This window comes from Trametes versicolor (genome assembly GCF_000271585.1).
Source record: "Trametes versicolor FP-101664 SS1 unplaced genomic scaffold TRAVEscaffold_8, whole genome shotgun sequence".
NCBI classification, from domain to species: domain Eukaryota; kingdom Fungi; phylum Basidiomycota; class Agaricomycetes; order Polyporales; family Polyporaceae; genus Trametes; species Trametes versicolor.
This window is the reverse complement of record NW_007360328.1, coordinates 1,321,544-1,338,568: the sequence shown is the minus strand read 5'-3', so window position 1 is coordinate 1,338,568 and position 17,025 is coordinate 1,321,544. Positions and strand designations below refer to the sequence as shown.

The following is a 17,025-nucleotide window of genomic DNA, read 5'->3' as shown; positions in this document are numbered from 1 at the left end:
GACCACGACCTCTTCATCTCCATCCACGACAGCGATCCCCCAGTAGACAGCCTCGATACCCTCACGCTCATCTCACATCTCTGTAATGTCTGGCACACAAACCCCCAGCGAATTGCCCGGCGAGGTGCGTCCATCTAGCGTCCTGCAGGGCCGATTACCCAGAATCGCTGACCGTGTGCGCGTCACGATTGTCTCGACCCGGCCGCCTCCTCTGCCATCTCTACATCCGCAACTACTCCGATTCCCGCAACGCCGCAACCACGACCATGTCTGAATGCTCAGGGAGTCCCTGCAGCGCAGAAGACCAGCTGGACCACCTTCGTCAAGTCGTACGTGCATGCGCTATCCACCACACCCGATTAGATCTAAACAGCCACTGCTCGTCGTCTTGGCTTACCCAGGATCGTGTCCTTCTCCGGAGACCTCTCGTCCTTGACCGCGCCGCCGTTCATTCTGTCCCCCATCTCGCTCACCGAGTTCCCTGGTGAGTTGCATCGCACGTGTCATCGGGTGCATGTGATTGACGCGCGGGGATAGCATACTGGTGCGAGAGACCCGCCTTATTCGCAGCGATCGCGGACGCGACGGATGAGAAGTCGCGGTCGATTGCGGTTCTCAAGTGGTTCATAGTGAGTGCAGATCACGCTGTAGCGAGTGTGCGCGGCTGATTGCAGCGAACCTCAAGAGCACGCTCAAGGGCCAGTACACCTCGCGTAACGAGAAACTCGGCTCTGAGAAGAAGTCAGTTCCTCTCCCCATTTCATTGCGCCAAATACTCATCTCGCAATTCAAACTTCACCAGGCCTTTGAACCCCGTTCTCGGAGAGTGCGTAGTGGCTGACGCTGCTACATAGAGTCAGAGTTACTGACTGGCCCGGTGTAGACTCTTCTACGGTTCCTGGCCCGACTACAATGGCCGCGGACAGACAAACCTGGTGGTCGAGCAAGTCTCGCACCACCCGCCAATCACTGCCTACTACATCTCGAACCCGACGAAAGGTCTTGCCCTGCAAGGCCACAGCGCGCAGAAGACCAGCTTTTCCAGCGGTAGCATCGTCGTGAAGCAGATTGGCCATGCCGTCCTCACCGTCGACCTCCCCGGTGGCGGCAAGGAGGAATTCCTGATTACTCTCCCCCGTCTCCGCATCGACGGAATCTGGTACGGCTCGCCCTACATCGAGCTCACTGGCCTTTCGTACATCCAGAGCTCGTCTGGTTGGCTTTCCACGGTACGTATTATGCGCATATATACACATGCCGTGGGTGCAATCATGCTTATCGTTCTGGATAGATCGACTACGAGGCCAAGGAAGGCAGGGGCTACTTTGGTTTCTCCATCGGCGCCAAGTCCCACTTCTTCAAGGCTGTCCTGACCCCGCCTGGCTCCACGAACCCTGTGAAGAAGTACGACGGCCTGTGGCATGAGACGTCCAAGGACTCCGACACCGGCGAGACCTTCACTGACGTGCGGACGCCGAAAGAGGAGGTGACTGTCGGCTCGGTGGAGCAGATGGCGGACTTCGAGAGCAGGAAGTTGTGGCAACACGTCGCGCGGGGTATCCGGGAGGGGGACTACGAACTTGCAAGTCGCGAGAAGAGCAAGATCGAGGTATGTCGCTACTGGCATCCATGTCTATCTACTGTTGAGGTCTGACATGGTGCCATATTTAGAATGAGCAGAGGCAAAGGCGAAAGGACGAGCAGGCCGCAGGTACACGCTGGCCGCTCAAGCACTTCGAGCACATCGAGTCGGACCCTGTCTGTGCGTCCACCCACTCCATCTCTTCCCATTTGCAGCGCATATACTAACCTCCTACACTTCCGTAGACGAACGCCTTGGGAAACTGTTCAACGCAACCCCTACTACAGAAGATACCTACGTGTTCCTGCGCAATCGCGACTTCCCACCCGCGACGGCCTGATCGCCTGGCCGACGAGTTCAGGGACATTGTTTCAGTGCACGTACGCTGGCCGAGTCTCGCCTGTAGTATGTTAGTAGACTGTATTCGTATTGGGTTAAGCTCATATATCCATTGACCGTGTGCTTACCCGGAGCCGTGCCTCGCCGTGATGTGCTGGCGGGTGGACATCGTGTTCGAGTCGTTGTGGGTGCTGTGATTCAGGAACTTCGCATGATGACCGCCACTATCGCACGCGAATGAGAGCAGATGAGGGCTCCAGTGTAGCTCAGCCACTAGTCCTTGGATGTGGCCTGTGAAGGCACGTCGATAAACACAGGACTGCGATGCGCTAACGTATCGCATTCCAACAAAAACTACCGATACAAGAGAACGACCATTATGATACAATCAGAGAGAGCGCGCTCTGAACCGTCGCGGATATTCTAGTGTCCCCTTGCAATGTACACTTCGCCTGAGGATGCATATGAGTAATCGGAGTCCGTGGAGTCGATTCCCCACCGCAGCTTCGGGTCGCGGATGTTGAGCATGAGTCGGGTAATGAGCGTGGTGGAGACGCTGCAATGGAGACGGCGACGCATCAGCAAACTACCGTCAACGAAGCGTTATCTTGAAAGAGGACGTACACGTTCGTGATCGAGGTGCTGACACCCTTGTGTACGGGCTTTGCGATACCGAGGTCAATCATCGCTGCACCCAGGGAATCACAAGCGTGGACGAGCCCGTACCTTTGCAAGCTATCGGAGTGAGAAATGATCGGCGACAATTAGTACACATCGGTCGCGTAGGGAGAACAGCACCCGCACTCACCGCGTACGCTAGTATGTTCGAAAGATAGCAAACGAATAGAGCTCTACGGGTCGCGCGATCAGCGGAGGCCGCATACACGGTCTGCAGAGAGGTCGAGACATACGCAAAGTAGATCGTTCCTGAGGCGTACCACGGCGTCAGATACGAGAGGTTGCAAGAAGGACGTTGTTTGCTCACCGTCTCGGAGCATGACTCTGAGGTAGCTCCCACTCAAAGACCTCCCGGCCTTGAGTGCCTGCAGCAGCGTCAGGATAAACACGACGGCGTCGAAGACCAGGATTGAGCTCCATGCGATGGCGAGGTCATAGCCCCTGTACCCCAACGTGAGCCTCAACTGGGGAGGAAAGACGGATTTGCGCGACTCACTCTTCCTGCGACAGCGTAAGGTCGCACCCTGTCTTTGCGATCGCCTCTGCATAGGTGACCGTCGGCCGACGTGTACGATGGCCTGCCACAAGGACCCACTGCGTCGTACGCGTAAGGGTGAGTATATGCTTGGCGTGCATTGTCAAATGAGACGGACTACGCTGATTATCCCGCCAGTACCGATGATCGTAGAGAGCAGTATAAGGACACGCCGGTCCTGCCCGTATAGCGCGTACGTCCGAAGCAGCATGAGTGCCGCGACGACGCCCTGGATGACCATGCTGATGAAGCGGTGGTACTGCTGGAACTCCCGACATCTGGTGCAATGCATGTACTCAGTTTCATCGATGAAGATGAGTGGGGTCAGGAGGGGACGTACTGCTGCACGACGGAGGTCGTTAGCATTTGGTAGCGCTACCAGTGTCACTAGGCGTATAGGACTCACAGACTCGGGAATAACGCCAAAGAACTCGACGATCACGGGGATGTGGCAAAGGACAGACATGTACCTGTTCAGAAAGAACAGGAACGAGGGCAAAGAGAATTTGCGCTCCCAATATCTCTCCACCTCTTGTGGGATCGTCAAGACGAAGTCATAGTACAGCAGAGCTGTATGTCGGCGGCATGGGTCAGTGCACGTCCACTATGCATGCTTGCGCGTGCCCGGGGACTCACCGAATGCGACAGAGGACAGTATCCGATTGGTGTAGTTGGACTCGATGCTGCGTGGTTTGAGGCGTGAGCGCCTGGGATGAGGGAGCTGCGACCTCTGTAAGAAAGAGACTCACATGACTTCTCCGGGGATGACGGTACTCATGGTGCACTCCTTCCAGTGGAGGCGACTAGTCAACTACGCAGACGCGTGAGATACCGGCGAAGATCCGCAGCAGACAGCTTGCCGAGTTGGCGAGGAGTACGCAAGAGAGAGGGGCATAGAAACGGTAGCAGCGGGGAAGGAGCCATTATGTACCCGAGGCGCGACGTCGAGCCCTGTCAGTGTGTCGTGCCTGGAGCTTAACCTTGTCCAACGTTCCGCGCCGAGGACAAGAGGATTGCGAGGATACCAGAGGAGCAGCCGCCGTCGGCAGGTGAGCAGCGCGGCGCAATGGAGGAAGCGGGGCGAACAGATGGAGAAGGGGAAGCATCGTGGTCGGCGCAAGGTAACTCCCTGGATGGTCGCGAAGCACAATGGACGCCGACGTGTGTGGGAGTAGCCATGACACGGGAGCGCTAGCTGGGAAACCAGGTAGTACTCTTATATGCCATCCCAGGACCCGGAGACACAACCTACATATACAAGGACGCGGTGGCGCAGGTGTGTATTCCGCGGCATGCATGCAGTTGACCCCACGAAGTTGGACGTCAAGGGGTGTATTAGCTGTTGGTTTACGATGGGTCGCGAGCCCTATTGGAATATCGCCCAGGCTGGACCGTTGCCACACGTGTGTATCGGTCTTCTTGACTCGGAAATAGCGGCCGAAGTTCGCGAGCGACGCACCGCAGCATGACTGCCCGGAAGGGTGCCTGTGCCGACATCTCTTGCAAATGTGGAGCGGGCGGCGGTGCGCATATCATTGGTAACGCCGTTCTGACCTGGGAACGGTATTTACTAAATCTGCTGGCGTTTACGAGGATATAAGGAACACTCACGTCCATATGAGCGCAGATCATGCTTGTCTCTTGACACCTGGGGGCAGTTGGCGGTTAACCCCTCCGGAATTGACTTACGGCCGCCTCGCTGGATCTGCGCCGAGAAGATTTCACCTCAGATACAAGGGCGCAAGTGCGCAGTGCGTGGAGTCGCCTATCGGTCAATTGTTGGACAGATGCTGCAACGCAGCTGGCACTCAACACGCAAAGAACGCACCCTTGGGACTGCGGCCAAAGGCTATGGGCTCAAAGTTCTTGACATCTTGCATCGATCGGCAACGTGTCTCTTCCTTTAGCGCGCTAGAGACACCGTCTGTATTCAGCGAGGCGTCGCGGCCTGTGCGTTTCAAAGACGACGCAGACCACACCAGGATCGGTAGGGCTGTGTTGAGCGCGGCGGTCAGTTCGCCAAGTCCCGTTACGGCTGACCGGTGACCTTTCATGCAGTAGGTGCGATTCCGCACCAGGGCATGCTATACGCAGTAGTTAGCGTTTCAGTCGATATCTGATCGGTCTAGGGGACGGGTCACTCACACGCGACTTCTTCGCTGGGGCGAGAGAATGTTTGGCCAACTCAAGTCCCCCGAGCAAAAACGGCATCCAGGTTCTGTACGTGAGGTGGGCCGCTGAGACAATGCCCTGGTGTTGAAAACAGCCAGAGATGGCGCGATGTGTGGCAGTATGTGCCCATACGCTCTTAATGCTTACTCGTTGATTGTTTTGCTAGCCCATCCGTATCTCTCGACGGCTTTGGTGAATATGTGCACGAGTGAGAGATCACATAACAAAATTCTGCACGTCTATCAGCTTTCAAAATTTCACCGCAACCTCTCGTATAGCAGGAGCACACACCTATTGCAGCCTCGATCCAATTCCCGTGCAACAGCCACCATCACGGACGAATGCAGCACTTATAACCAGGAATATGTTGACGAGAAGAAGACACAGGTATCAAGGTCGGAAATACAACACGAGAGAAGCTGCTATATCTGGATACAAACATTCGTATTGACAACATTGCGAGAGGGGCGTGCGGGGCGCGTCATTATGGAAACAGTCTGGGGGCGGCCGACACGCGAGTGCAAGCGCCAGCCACCCGTAGCGAGAGGAAGCGGGGGGAGTGGATGGAAAGGTGTATAGAGCGTGTTGAGAATGCTGGAAACGCGGGGTGCGGACGGACCACAAAGCACTATACAGCGGTGAACCCAGAAGACGTGAATGCGTGGCGGAGCAGCGGCTAACAACACAGAATGTTCGCGGACGAGCGGGCGGGGATTGGGAGTGGAATGGAAGTCGCGGAGGTGAATCCCGAGGGGCTAGTCATAGGCCTCTTCGGCACTGCGCCTCACTAAGCGTCGGACCTTCTTCCTGTATCCTGAGGAAATCGGGCATGAGTATGTTTCATTTTCACTTTCACGGGGACCGCTTACCGTCGATATCATTTCGCACTTCTTTGGCAGCGTCGACATTGGCAGGACTGTCCAGGTTCGGCGTGTCAGACGACAGTAGAGATATGACACTCAAAAGCTAATTAAGCCAACTTAGTTCAGCGATACTCCTGCGGGTGATTGAAGCGCGTGTGTACTTACGATCGATTCGATTGTGTGTACGGGCAGCCACCGTTCGCCCGAGTCCTCGTATCCGTACTGGTCTTCACCTGGAGGGTGCTAGAGAGACCTTCGTCGGCGCACGAAATATTACGAGGGGTTGAAGTGGGCTTACGAGGATAGAAATGCACACCACGCCATCGGGGTAGACTACACCATGCATAGTGAGATCATTGGGGCAACGCTTATATAGACTTATCGACGTACTGTTCGGATGCCACATCGGTGTGATGAACCGCATCTTCGGAGGGTTTAGAGGGAAATCCTCCGGGAAGGACAGGCGCGCCTTGAAGAAACCGCCCTCACTGCCCAGGTCAGCACTATGTTCATAAGGATAGCCGCGAAAACCCAAGTAGGACTCACTACATCGTATCAGGGGGACTGAGGGGGTATACAATCGCGTATATCAATACCTTCGCCACACGCGCGGGGCAATTACTGGTGAACGTACCCGATGATCATGACCTCCCACTCATACAGGTTGTTATCGTCCACAAGACCTACACTCCAACGCAAGCAAGGTGCAACACGAGATCACAGCGAGCGGAGAGAGATCATGGACGAGTGCGGTGAGCGATCCGGATGTCCGGGGAACAAGCCAGGACGCACCTGCTGAGAAGCCTTCGACCGGATGCTTGGTGAGCTCCGTCAGCTGGCGGCGGAGAAGTAGCGTGTTGGACGCGACATTGCCTGGCGTCCCTGTCCTCGAAGTCATCGTGTCGTGCGAAACAACAGGCAAGGGGGAGGAAGAGGAAGAGGATGAGTGTGGTTGCGGGGATCGATGCAATGTACGAAGTGCTGTAGACGCCCATAGTCCCGAATTTATGACTTATATAATCATCTAATTAGGTAACTGCCGGCGGGTGTTAAAGTTCGTACCTTGTCCTGTTTGTACCACGACGTCCACGTCCTCCCCGTGTTGCAGAAAATCCGGATTGGCGTCTCAATGGCGTACAAACGAGGCGGGAGAAACGGAAAGTTTCATTGCGAGCAGCACAATTGTACGTTTTCGCCATCCACAGCATTATAGCTCAAGCATTGGTGAACATCGCGACATCATTAGTGGTATTGTGCTAACGCCGTCCTTCTACCTTTCAAATCTGTATGTTGCTCCCCCAAGGAAACAGATTCATAATGACCTCGGTAAGCGCGAATGACGATCTCGTTTTAATCGCACATCACTCATGCTATGAACTCACGCCCTTCGCTGCAGATACGACCTCGCCTTTATTCTCCTTGAAGCTGCGAGTCGTTTGGGCCTAGTTACGCGGAGAGGGCATGTCGAGCTCTCTTAGCGACCTTTGCTAGCCCTTGCCCTCATGAAGACCAGTGCTTTGCTCACTCGCACCCACCTGGTCCCATGGGCAAGAACCACGATGATCATTTTTAGATGTGATGTGTACTGTCACTGCGTTCAATCGTACCGAGGCATCCTCCACGCCCCTACCTGAACGGCACCTCGGCAAACACACACTTCGATGATCTTCGACTGGATCCACTCACCGTCAGCAGCGCTGTACTTAAACTCCCGCTTGGCGACGTCCAAGGAGTTACATTGCGCCGCCGGCCGACACGATTACTTCTCAATCAGTTGGGCTGGCTCTCTACCACACCGGCTCGCCTACCTGTGTCTGGTCTCTATATACCCCTTGGTGTCGTGTGACCATCGACTCGTATGACTTCTACCGACTCAGATTCTGGGCACAGGTCATTGATATGCTTCGGTGTCGCGTCCCGTATACATAGCAGCTTCCCAGCCGCTGCGGTCCCAAGGGCGTTCTCTTCTCGATCCCCCACCAGCTGAACAGGCTTCAAGTTGGCTCCGCACTGGCTACTGCCTCCTACGTTACCTTCCTGCCTATAATCTTCGGCCGGCCCGAACAAACATGAGTACGATAATCACGGCGGAAGCCATGTTAGTGTCTCTTTGGTGGCGTTGTTCCCATCGAGTTGACACTACTATCGCTCAGCGGCGAGTACAACTACACCGACCGGATAATCTCAGCCGTCGCATTCGGTGAGCTCTCGTGCCGGTGTATTCATTTTGATGTTAACTGACGTCTTCTGGCACTCGGCAGCGTTGCTCTATTACGACTTCATTCTAACGATCCCGCAAGAGGTGGAACGGTACTGGACCGGAAGAGTGACGTGGCCCTCGTTCCTCTTCTTCTTGAATCGATATACGGCAGTCCTTGGGCACATTCCTGTGATCGCCGAGTTCTTCGGAGTCCTACCAGAGCCGGTGAGTCTCCAGATGCATATGTCGTGCACAGTATATTGAATTTTTCTATGTAGCAGTAGGTCCCCACCTTGTTCTTCATCGCTTCTGAACTAAGTATGTACACCCTAAAAGATGTCTGGTGTTCCATCAGTATCGCCGGTTCATCAGCGTCTTCATATCAGGCATCGCCGCTGCGCTGATGCTCCTTCGGACGTACGCACTGTACGTGCGAGACCGCCGCGTTCTTGCATTGCTCCTCGCGCTCATTGGCATAGGCGTGAGCGTCAGCGTGGTGAGTCTCCTGCCCGGCAATTGATGCATAGTCACCCCTTGCTGACTGTGCAACCGTAGTGGGTACTCGTGGTTGGTCATTTGATGGAGAGGCCAACAATCGCGCCCTCAGCAACACTTGCGCATGCAGGGTGTATTCTAGCGCTATCCCAGGAGGAGTGAGTAATACATAGCCGCTACGCGCACTCTCCGCCTCGCGGATGCTCATTAGTTTGATATGTAGGGGAGACGACCTCGCCATTGCGTGGAGCGCTATCATGGTCTTCGACGTCGCTGTGTTTATCTTGACGGTCCTCCAGGCGCTCCAGGTCCGAGAGACCTGGTGTGGAGGCTATTTCGGTGTGATACTCCGAGACGGTCAGTGGGAACAAGTCGTAAGATCTTTTCTGCAGAGCTGATGAGAATCACTTCTAGGTACAGCTTACTTTGCGTACGCACTGCGTTCAATCACTACGCGCGGTGCTTGCTGATCGCGCTGCGCGCAGGATCCTCTTCCTCTGCTACCTATCCAACATTCTATCATATACGGTACGTGCACATCTAGCATCTACTTCTTTCATACCTGCGATCAATCATCATTAATACTCTCCATCTGACAGCTGGCACAGGTAGGCCGCCGGCTCCAGCTTCGAATTCGGCTGACCCACGCCCGCCGCTCACAGCCCATGTACAAGAGCATCAGCACTACAATCACGAACGTGTACGTCCTCTCCTCCTGGGCAGATGTTTTCTCACGGCGTCTCAATCATGGCGTATCGCGATCCTCCTGCACAGCGTCTCGACCACGCTCATTACCCGTCTCATGCTCAACATCCGCGATCCTGAGCTGCGAGGGGCCGGGCCGACTTACTGCTCGCCGGACGAGGCGTGTTAACGCCCTCACTTCCACCGCCCAAGGCACGTCGGTTCAATACGAATGTTTGTATCCAGATATAGTAGCAGCTTCTCTCGTGTTGTATTTCCGACCTTGAACCTGTGCTTTTCCTTCTCGCCAACATATTCCTCTCTGTAAGCACTGTTTTCGTCTGCGACAGTGATTCTTCAGCGATATTTGGGTTCGAATCCACGATAGGTGTGTTCCCACCGTCGAAGGACTGGGGTGACAGCTGACAGATGTGCAGATTTTGTTATGTGGACGCGCTCGTGCGCATATCCGCGCATTCAGCTGCGTAGCACTCTCAGCTCAGGGTACTAATGGGGGCCGAACACGCTGGAACGTGGGTCTATTGAATCGCTAACTACGGCACACAGCACAGCGTGACGCACAACTACGGCCTACCACATGCGGGGTTACTGGTCAGCCGTAACGGGGCCTGGCGAGCTCACCGCCGCGCTCAACGCAGCCGCCTTACCGATGCTGGTGGGGCTCACGGCGTTTTTGAAACGCACAGGCCGCGACGTGCCGGATACAGGACGGTAGTCTCCGGCGCCAAAGGAAAAGATACGTTGTCGATCGGTTGCAAGGGGTGTCAAGAACGTGGAGGCTTGTATTGCATGCCAGCTGGGTTGCAGCATCTGTCTAACAGTTTGATCGACAGGCGACTCCACACACTGCACACCTCTTCAAAGCTGTATGTGGCTCCTCCAGGAAAACGGATTTATGGTCACCTCAGTAGGTCCTAAGCCATCATGACGACCTCGTTTTCATCGTTTGCCCTTTCAATTCACGTCCGTCATTATTTCCGCTGCAGGTAAGACTTCGCCTTTACTCTTAAGCCGCGAGTTGATTGGGCCTAACTACGCGGATGAGGCATCCCTGTTGCACTCTCTAGGCAGCCCTTACTCTCATGAAGGCCAGTACTTTCTACCTGGTCCCTCCGGCCAAAATCGATGATCATTGTCAGATGTGAGTATTGATGTGTACTGCCACGCTCACCGTCAGCAGCACTGTGCTCGAAATCCCGCTTGGCGACCATCCAGGGAGTTACATCTGCCGACACGACCACTTCTCCATCGGTTGGCCTGGCATTCTACCACACCGGCTTGCCTACCTGTGGCTGGTTGCTACATGCCTGTCCCCTTCGGTGTTGGGTGTCCATGGACTCGTATGGCTTCTACTAACTCGGATTCAGGGCACAGGTCATTGATATGGTTCGGTGTCGCGTCCCATATACATAGCAGCTTCCCTGCTGCTGCGGTTTCAAGGGCCTTTTCATCTCGACCTCTCAACAGCTGGGCAAGCTTAGCCTCGATTTCGCACTGGCTGTCGCATCGTCCTCCAATGTCAACTTCCTTTTTTTGATCTTGGGCTGGCCCGAACGAATCATGAGTAACGTAGCAGCACTAGAAGCCGTGTAAGTTGCTCTCTCAGAGGTGCCATCCTTGTCGTGTCGACACCATGTTCATTTCACGGCGAATACAGCTTTACGAACCGGATTGTCTCAGCGGTCGCATTAGGTGAGTTTTCCTAGTACATGCGCATTCATCTTACACTCCCGCTGACCATCCATAATACCTTGTAGCCCTGCTTTACTATGACTTCATTCTTACAATCCCACGAGAGGTGGAACGATACTGGACTGGAAGACTAACATGGCCCTCACTCCTCTTCTTCCTGAATCGGTACATTCCAATCCTCGGCCAGATTCCTGGGATCGTCGAGTCTTTTGGGGTCCTATCAGAGTCTGTGAGTTTCCAGAGAGATGTGTCAGACACAATATATTGACACAATATCCATGTAGCAGTACGTCCCACCCCGCACTTCGTAGTCTTTTGAACTAAGTATATACACCCCGAAAGATGTCCGGCATTCCATGAGTATCGTCGGTTCATCAGCGTCTTCACAGTGGGCTTCGCCGCTGCGCTGACGCTCCTTCGGACGTACGCCTTGTACGCACGAGACCGCCGCGTCCTCGTATTGCTCCTCGGGCTCCTTGACATAGGCTTGTGCGTCAGTGTGGTGAGCCCCCTGACCGGTGATCGACATATATTCACGCCCTTGCTGACCTTGCACTTGCAGTGGGTACTCGTGGTTGGGCGGAGGGCAAGGAACCCAACGATCGCGCCCTCAGCAACGCTCGCGCATGCGGGATGCATTCTAGTGCTATCCCAAGAAGAGTGAGTGACACAAGGCCGGCTGCGCGCACTCTCCACAGATGCTCATGACTATGCTGCATAGGGGAAACGACCTCGCTATCGCGTGGAGCGCTATCATGGTCTTCGACGTCGCTGTGTTTGTTTTGACGGTCCTGCATGCGCTCCAGGTCCGAGATACCTGGTGTGGGGGCTATTTCGGTGTGATACTCCGAGACAGTCAGTGAGGGACGATTCATAAGATTGTTTCCGCAGAGCTGATGAGAATTCGCATATAGGTACAGGTTACTTTGCGTACATACTGTGTTCAATCGCTACCCAGTGCCTACTGATCGCGCCGCACACAGGATTCTCTCACTCTTCTACCTGGCCAACATTCTATCATATACGGTACGCGCACATCTAGCATATACTTCCCTCATCCCTGCGATCAACCATAATTAATGTTTTCCATCTGACAGCTGGCACAGGTAGGCCGCCGGCTCCCCGCTTCCCCGCATCCAGTTTTGAATTCAACTGACCCACACCCGCTCACAGCCCATGTACAAGAACATCAGCACTAATATCACGAACGTGTACGTTCCCTCCTCCCGGGCAGATGTCTTCTCACGGTGTCTCAATCATGGCGGCTCGCGATCCTCTTGCACAGCGTCTCCACCACACTCATTACCCGTCTCATGCTCAACATCCGCGATCCCGAGCTGCGGGGGCCAGGCCGACTTTCTGCTCGCCGGACGAGGCGTGTTGACACACTTACTCCTACCGCTCCAGGCGCGTCGTTTCCAGCTTAACTGTTGATCTTGTAACCCTATTCCCTGTATCATTGGCCCTATGTTCTTTGGAATCACACCACTCACGATATGCCACACCCGAGTTGCCATCGCACAAGCATGCATATGGCGATAGTCAACGCAGTTACGTTAAATGTGCGACGCGTGTATGTTCTCCGTTGGACGCAAACTTGCTGTCGGCCTCAGGATGATCCCAGGCAGCGCTCGGACTCAGTCCATCTTAGGTCCCAGCGCCACAGCCCGGGAATTCAAGGTCGTCCTAGATAATGATACACTTTACGTCGACCAGGCCGTGGCGGAGGCCCTGGGGTGGGATCCAGCCCAGGCGCCATGAGTGCCGCTGACGCTGAGCGGCTGGGCACCGAACTACTTCGCGATCGCGCGCACCGGGTCGGACAGCGGTACGTCTTCAATTTCGAGAGGTGAAAGCATACGATGGGCACTGATGAAATGGCGGTGGTAGATTCTCTTGCACGCAGGACGGTTGAGAGCGGTCGTGATCCTGAGGTGCAAGAGATACTGGCATACCTCAAGGATCGCTGATGCAGATACTGTGCTACGGTGCGCAATCTCCATGCCCTCGATGGAAACGTCTGACCTAATATAAATGAATATCAAGGTGGTTCTCTAGGTGCTGAAGGGCCGAGTAGACCCTCCACGCCCAGCTTTCCTGCCGCGACATTGATGTGATGTTCCGCTATGTCCACTAAGCCTTCAGAGACTTCGCTATCCTTTCCTTTGTCAAGTAGGCCTGAGAGGCCCTGCGCACACAGGTATTCGTTCACGAGGAAGAATGCTACGACGACGTTGAACATATACGTTAGAGTTATGATGCATAGGCCAGAAGGTGATATGTATATACCTGTGCGTTTGTTGCCGTCGAGGAACGGATGCCCTGTGCAGCGTATTCAGTGATACGTATCGATACAGTCCGGCACAACACACAGGAGACCAAAGCACCAGCAATGATACCGTACGAGAGAGTAGCAGCAAAGTATGCAGCTTGGCGGCCCGGCTCGTACGCGGCGACATTGAGCGGGCGTGCGAGTGCAGACTCCAGCTCATTCGGTTTCACGAGCTGTGGACGAGCAGGGTGTACCATTTGTGCATTTATTCGGCATGCATATCAGGAGTGAACAGGCGAGCGAGACGTGTAGCATGTGTAGCCATGTGCGATGATATGATACAGCTCGGACTCGTCGGAGGAGTATGCTTAGCGCTCACGAGAGTACTGGTAGCGTAGAAGCGCCGAAGAGCAATGATCGGTCTATAGACGCGCACGGGCCGGCTGATCCGCCACCAGGGATCGAGATCCTGCGAGTTTTAGTTTTGCGCGGCGCGTCCGACTCCAGGTTGTGCTCTCTTGCACGTTGCTTGCACTCCTTCCTTGCACGCGTCCGCTCTTGCCTTTGTAGTCTCGTCAAATATGGGAAAGAAGGCTGTAAAATCAACAAGGAAGTTCGCCGCCAGCGGGCAGCTCAAGAAGGTCATCCAGGCGCGCCGCAAGTTCCGCGACATCAAGAAAAAGAACGAGAAGAGGAAAGGCGGCAAAGGCGCGGGCAAAGAGGCTCGCAATGATGAGGAGGGGGAAGACGAGGGGGATGAGGAAGTCGGGGAGACTTCCGGAAAGTGAGTGCGGATATCCCTCGACTCGTTTCGCTACTAACCCAGTATCAGGTTCAAGGGGATGTCCGTGGATGACTTCCTCGGAGGCGGGTTCATGCAGGGAGGGAGTGACGACGAGGGGTCCGAGGTATGCACGTTCAATGTTTTTATATATATGGGAGACTGAAAGCTATGCTTGACACAGAGCGGAGAGGGTGCCATGTCCGAGGACGAGGGTGAAGATGAGGAGGGCTCAGACTTTGGCGACGACAACGAGTCCTTCGCAGACGTGGATGAACTTGATGGTACGGAGCACGCTACTTGAGGATACGCTATATCGCGTGACTTACTGCTCTCCAGATGAGGGCGAGGCCCATCTCATGGAACTGTCGAAGCTTGCGGAGAAGGACCCGGAGTTCTTCAAGTATCTCCAAGAAAATGACCGCGAGTTGCTGGAATTCAATACGAATGCTGGGCAGGCCGGCGATGATGATGAAGACGAAGAAGAGGTTATGGAGGACGTCACGCCCGTGTTGACCAAGGAGATTCTGCAGCGATGGCAGAAGGCCCTGTTGGACGTATGTCCCTCTGCATTTTTGTTTGACCTCATTACTCACATAAAGTGGATTTTAGCATCGGTCATTGAAGGCCCTGAGGAAGATGTTGATCGCTTTCCGGTCCGCGGTTCACATGAACGACGAGGACCAAGTGGTCGCATGGAGGATAGACCGCTCGTCAGGTATGCCCCGCAGGACTAGACATCAAGGGAAACTACTCAATTCCTTCCAGTGTACAATAAGTTGGTTACGACCGCACTCAAGTACACTCCAGTTATCCTTGAGCACCACTGTCCATACCGTTCACTACCAAACGGCAAATTGTGCGTTGCCCTTGTCCTCCTGCCGTACTGCATCAACTCATTCAGATGGCGACCGCTAGCAAATCCCCAACACAAAACAACAAATGGAAGACGCTGCAGAAACTCATACTGTCATACTTCCACAACGTGTTGCAGTTCATGGACCAGATCTCGGACAACGACATGCTGCGCCTCGCGTTCGCCGAGACAGCGAAACTCGTGCCCTACGTGACGAGCAATCGCAAGACCGTCAAGGTCTACCTCAAGGTATGCCAGCCTCTGCAGCAATTATCGCCCGCACTCACCCCTCGCAGACGTGTTTGAGCTACTGGTCAAGTGCAGAGGACAGCGTCCGGATTGCCGCCTTCCTCTCTGTGCGCCGACTCGCGGGCGCAACGGACGAGTCCGTCTTAGACATGGTTCTGAAGAACACATATCTCACCTTGGTGCGCTCGTGCAAGTCGACGAGCGCGCACACGCTTCCCGCTATCAACCTCATGAAGAACTCGGCGAGCGAGTTGTTCTGCACGGACCACGCTGCATCGTATCAGCATGCATTCGGGTACATCAGGCAGCTGGCCATTCATCTGCGGAACAGCATGAAAACGAAGACCAAGGTACGCCAGCCGAAATGCGCCTGCTCGAAACATACTGATCGTGGAATGTAGGAGGCATATAAGCAAGTGTACAACTGGCAGTATGTGCACTGCGTCGACTTCTGGGCATTGGTCATTGCGCGGGCATGTGACAAGCAGACGCTCATTGAACGCGGGGGACAAGAGAGTGAGCTGAGAGCACTCATCTACCCACTCGTCCAGGTCGCACTCGGGTCAGCAAAGTAAGATATGACATGCCGATTCAGCCGAGCTCCACTAACGCCATGACCTGTCAGACTTATTAGCAACGCCCGCTCGTTCCCCTTCCACCTGCACATTGTGCGGTCACTTCTGCACCTCACGCGCCATACGCACGTTTACGTCCCGCTCGCACCGTACCTCCTCCCCGTCCTTACGTCCACCCTCTCCGCATCATCAAAACCGAAACCCTCCACGCTTCGTCCGCTCGACTTCGAGACCAACATCCGCGCGCCCCAACAGTATCTCAAGACGCGCGTGTACAACGAGGGCCTCGCAGAAGAGAGCGCGTTCCTGCTCGCGGAGTACCTCGCGAGTCCCCCCGTGCAGGGCAGCATCGGCTTCCCCGAGGTCGTTGTGCCCATCACGCTGCTCCTGCGAAAGGCGATCAAGAGCGCAAAGGGCGCACAGGGCAAGCTCGCGAAGGCGAAGGAGACCGGCGTTGTGAAAGTGCTCGTAGACCGGATCGACGAGAGCGCACAGTGGGTCGAGCAGAAGCGCAAGAGCGTGCTGTTCGCGCCGGGCAAGACGGGCGAGGTCGAGCGGTGGGAGGACGACCTGAAGGTCGAGGACTCGCCGCTCGCGCGGTACGTGAAGGTGCAGCGCAAAGCGCGCGAGAAGCGGCGCAAGCTCGTCGAGAAGGTGCGTGTGCTCTCCACGCCCGTGGGCAGGGCAAGCATGGCTAATCACGCGTGTGTTTTCATAGGCGAGAGAGGGCGAGGAGGAGATGCTCGAGGACTAAGCATCGAGTTTGTCTGGGACCGGGATCCACGCTCGTGCGACGTGCGCGTCAGCGGCGGATCCGCACGGGTCCGGAGACGTTGGATATCGCCGACGTGCGATTTGGCATACGAACGACTGCCCTGTAGTACACGCCCCTACGGTCGCGTACTGACTTCACACATCCTTCCGGTCTCTCACCAGTACACTGGTAATGGCGGGCACCCGCCACCACATGACGTGCTCGCGGCCGCAGTTGCAGCACAATTAACACACTCAGTGATTGGCAGTCTCTTTGG

At 55.1% G+C, this 17,025-nt stretch overlaps 7 protein-coding genes across 7 annotated transcripts; 4 read left to right on the top strand and 3 right to left on the bottom strand.

The window, feature by feature from the left end:
* Positions 1-5: 5 nt before the first annotated feature.
* On the top strand, positions 6-2,041 carry TRAVEDRAFT_59645 (Oxysterol-binding protein). The gene is made up of 10 exons (XM_008042427.1): positions 6-124; positions 283-329; positions 402-484; positions 538-629; positions 686-741; positions 803-826; positions 884-1,229; positions 1,292-1,609; positions 1,672-1,762; positions 1,828-2,041. The coding sequence occupies exons 1-10, from the start codon at positions 86-88 to the stop codon at positions 1,920-1,922; spliced, it is 1,191 nt and encodes a 396-aa protein (XP_008040618.1). The 5' UTR covers positions 6-85; the 3' UTR covers positions 1,923-2,041.
* Positions 2,042-2,344: 303 nt separating this feature from the next.
* TRAVEDRAFT_49487 (uncharacterized protein) lies at positions 2,345-3,912 on the bottom strand (the record flags this gene model as incomplete). Its single annotated transcript, XM_008042070.1, has 12 exons — positions 2,345-2,477; positions 2,546-2,583; positions 2,648-2,656; positions 2,730-2,772; positions 2,833-2,848; positions 2,907-3,040; positions 3,096-3,193; positions 3,253-3,412; positions 3,475-3,509; positions 3,541-3,704; positions 3,771-3,817; positions 3,884-3,912. 12 exons carry the CDS (start codon positions 3,910-3,912, stop codon positions 2,345-2,347), a joined length of 906 nt encoding a protein of 301 aa, XP_008040261.1.
* Positions 3,913-5,780: 1,868 nt separating this feature from the next.
* On the bottom strand, positions 5,781-7,096 carry TRAVEDRAFT_30096 (ubiquitin-conjugating enzyme). Its single transcript, XM_008041901.1, has 8 exons — positions 6,962-7,096; positions 6,804-6,852; positions 6,716-6,733; positions 6,560-6,657; positions 6,468-6,502; positions 6,335-6,412; positions 6,176-6,272; positions 5,781-6,120 (listed from the first exon to the last, which is right to left on the bottom strand). Exons 1-8 carry the CDS (start codon positions 7,065-7,067, stop codon positions 6,062-6,064), a joined length of 540 nt encoding a protein of 179 aa, XP_008040092.1. The 5' UTR covers positions 7,068-7,096; the 3' UTR covers positions 5,781-6,061.
* A 1,142-nt stretch (positions 7,097-8,238) lies between these two features.
* TRAVEDRAFT_49485 (uncharacterized protein) lies at positions 8,239-9,738 on the top strand (the record flags this gene model as incomplete). The annotated part of the gene is made up of 12 exons (XM_008042069.1): positions 8,239-8,267; positions 8,323-8,369; positions 8,431-8,594; positions 8,654-8,687; positions 8,756-8,865; positions 8,925-9,022; positions 9,088-9,221; positions 9,279-9,294; positions 9,350-9,392; positions 9,464-9,472; positions 9,527-9,564; positions 9,639-9,738. The coding sequence occupies 12 exons, from the start codon at positions 8,239-8,241 to the stop codon at positions 9,736-9,738; spliced, it is 822 nt and encodes a 273-aa protein (XP_008040260.1).
* Positions 9,739-11,129: 1,391 nt separating this feature from the next.
* TRAVEDRAFT_49484 (uncharacterized protein) lies at positions 11,130-12,688 on the top strand (the record flags this gene model as incomplete). Its single annotated transcript, XM_008042068.1, has 12 exons — positions 11,130-11,158; positions 11,227-11,261; positions 11,327-11,490; positions 11,546-11,568; positions 11,640-11,763; positions 11,824-11,921; positions 11,983-12,116; positions 12,176-12,191; positions 12,245-12,287; positions 12,359-12,367; positions 12,435-12,472; positions 12,547-12,688. 12 exons carry the CDS (start codon positions 11,130-11,132, stop codon positions 12,686-12,688), a joined length of 855 nt encoding a protein of 284 aa, XP_008040259.1.
* Positions 12,689-13,302: 614 nt separating this feature from the next.
* Positions 13,303-13,790, bottom strand: TRAVEDRAFT_38527 (uncharacterized protein; the record flags this gene model as incomplete). The annotated part of the gene is made up of 3 exons (XM_008041936.1): positions 13,303-13,484; positions 13,551-13,583; positions 13,649-13,790. The coding sequence occupies 3 exons, from the start codon at positions 13,788-13,790 to the stop codon at positions 13,303-13,305; spliced, it is 357 nt and encodes a 118-aa protein (XP_008040127.1).
* A 324-nt stretch (positions 13,791-14,114) lies between these two features.
* Positions 14,115-16,748, top strand: TRAVEDRAFT_127944 (Noc2-domain-containing protein; the record flags this gene model as incomplete). Its single annotated transcript, XM_008042426.1, has 11 exons — positions 14,115-14,317; positions 14,360-14,441; positions 14,499-14,598; positions 14,654-14,871; positions 14,927-15,032; positions 15,083-15,173; positions 15,233-15,419; positions 15,467-15,769; positions 15,821-15,990; positions 16,045-16,648; positions 16,713-16,748. 11 exons carry the CDS (start codon positions 14,115-14,117, stop codon positions 16,746-16,748), a joined length of 2,100 nt encoding a protein of 699 aa, XP_008040617.1.
* Between the last annotated feature and the right edge of the window lie 277 nt (positions 16,749-17,025).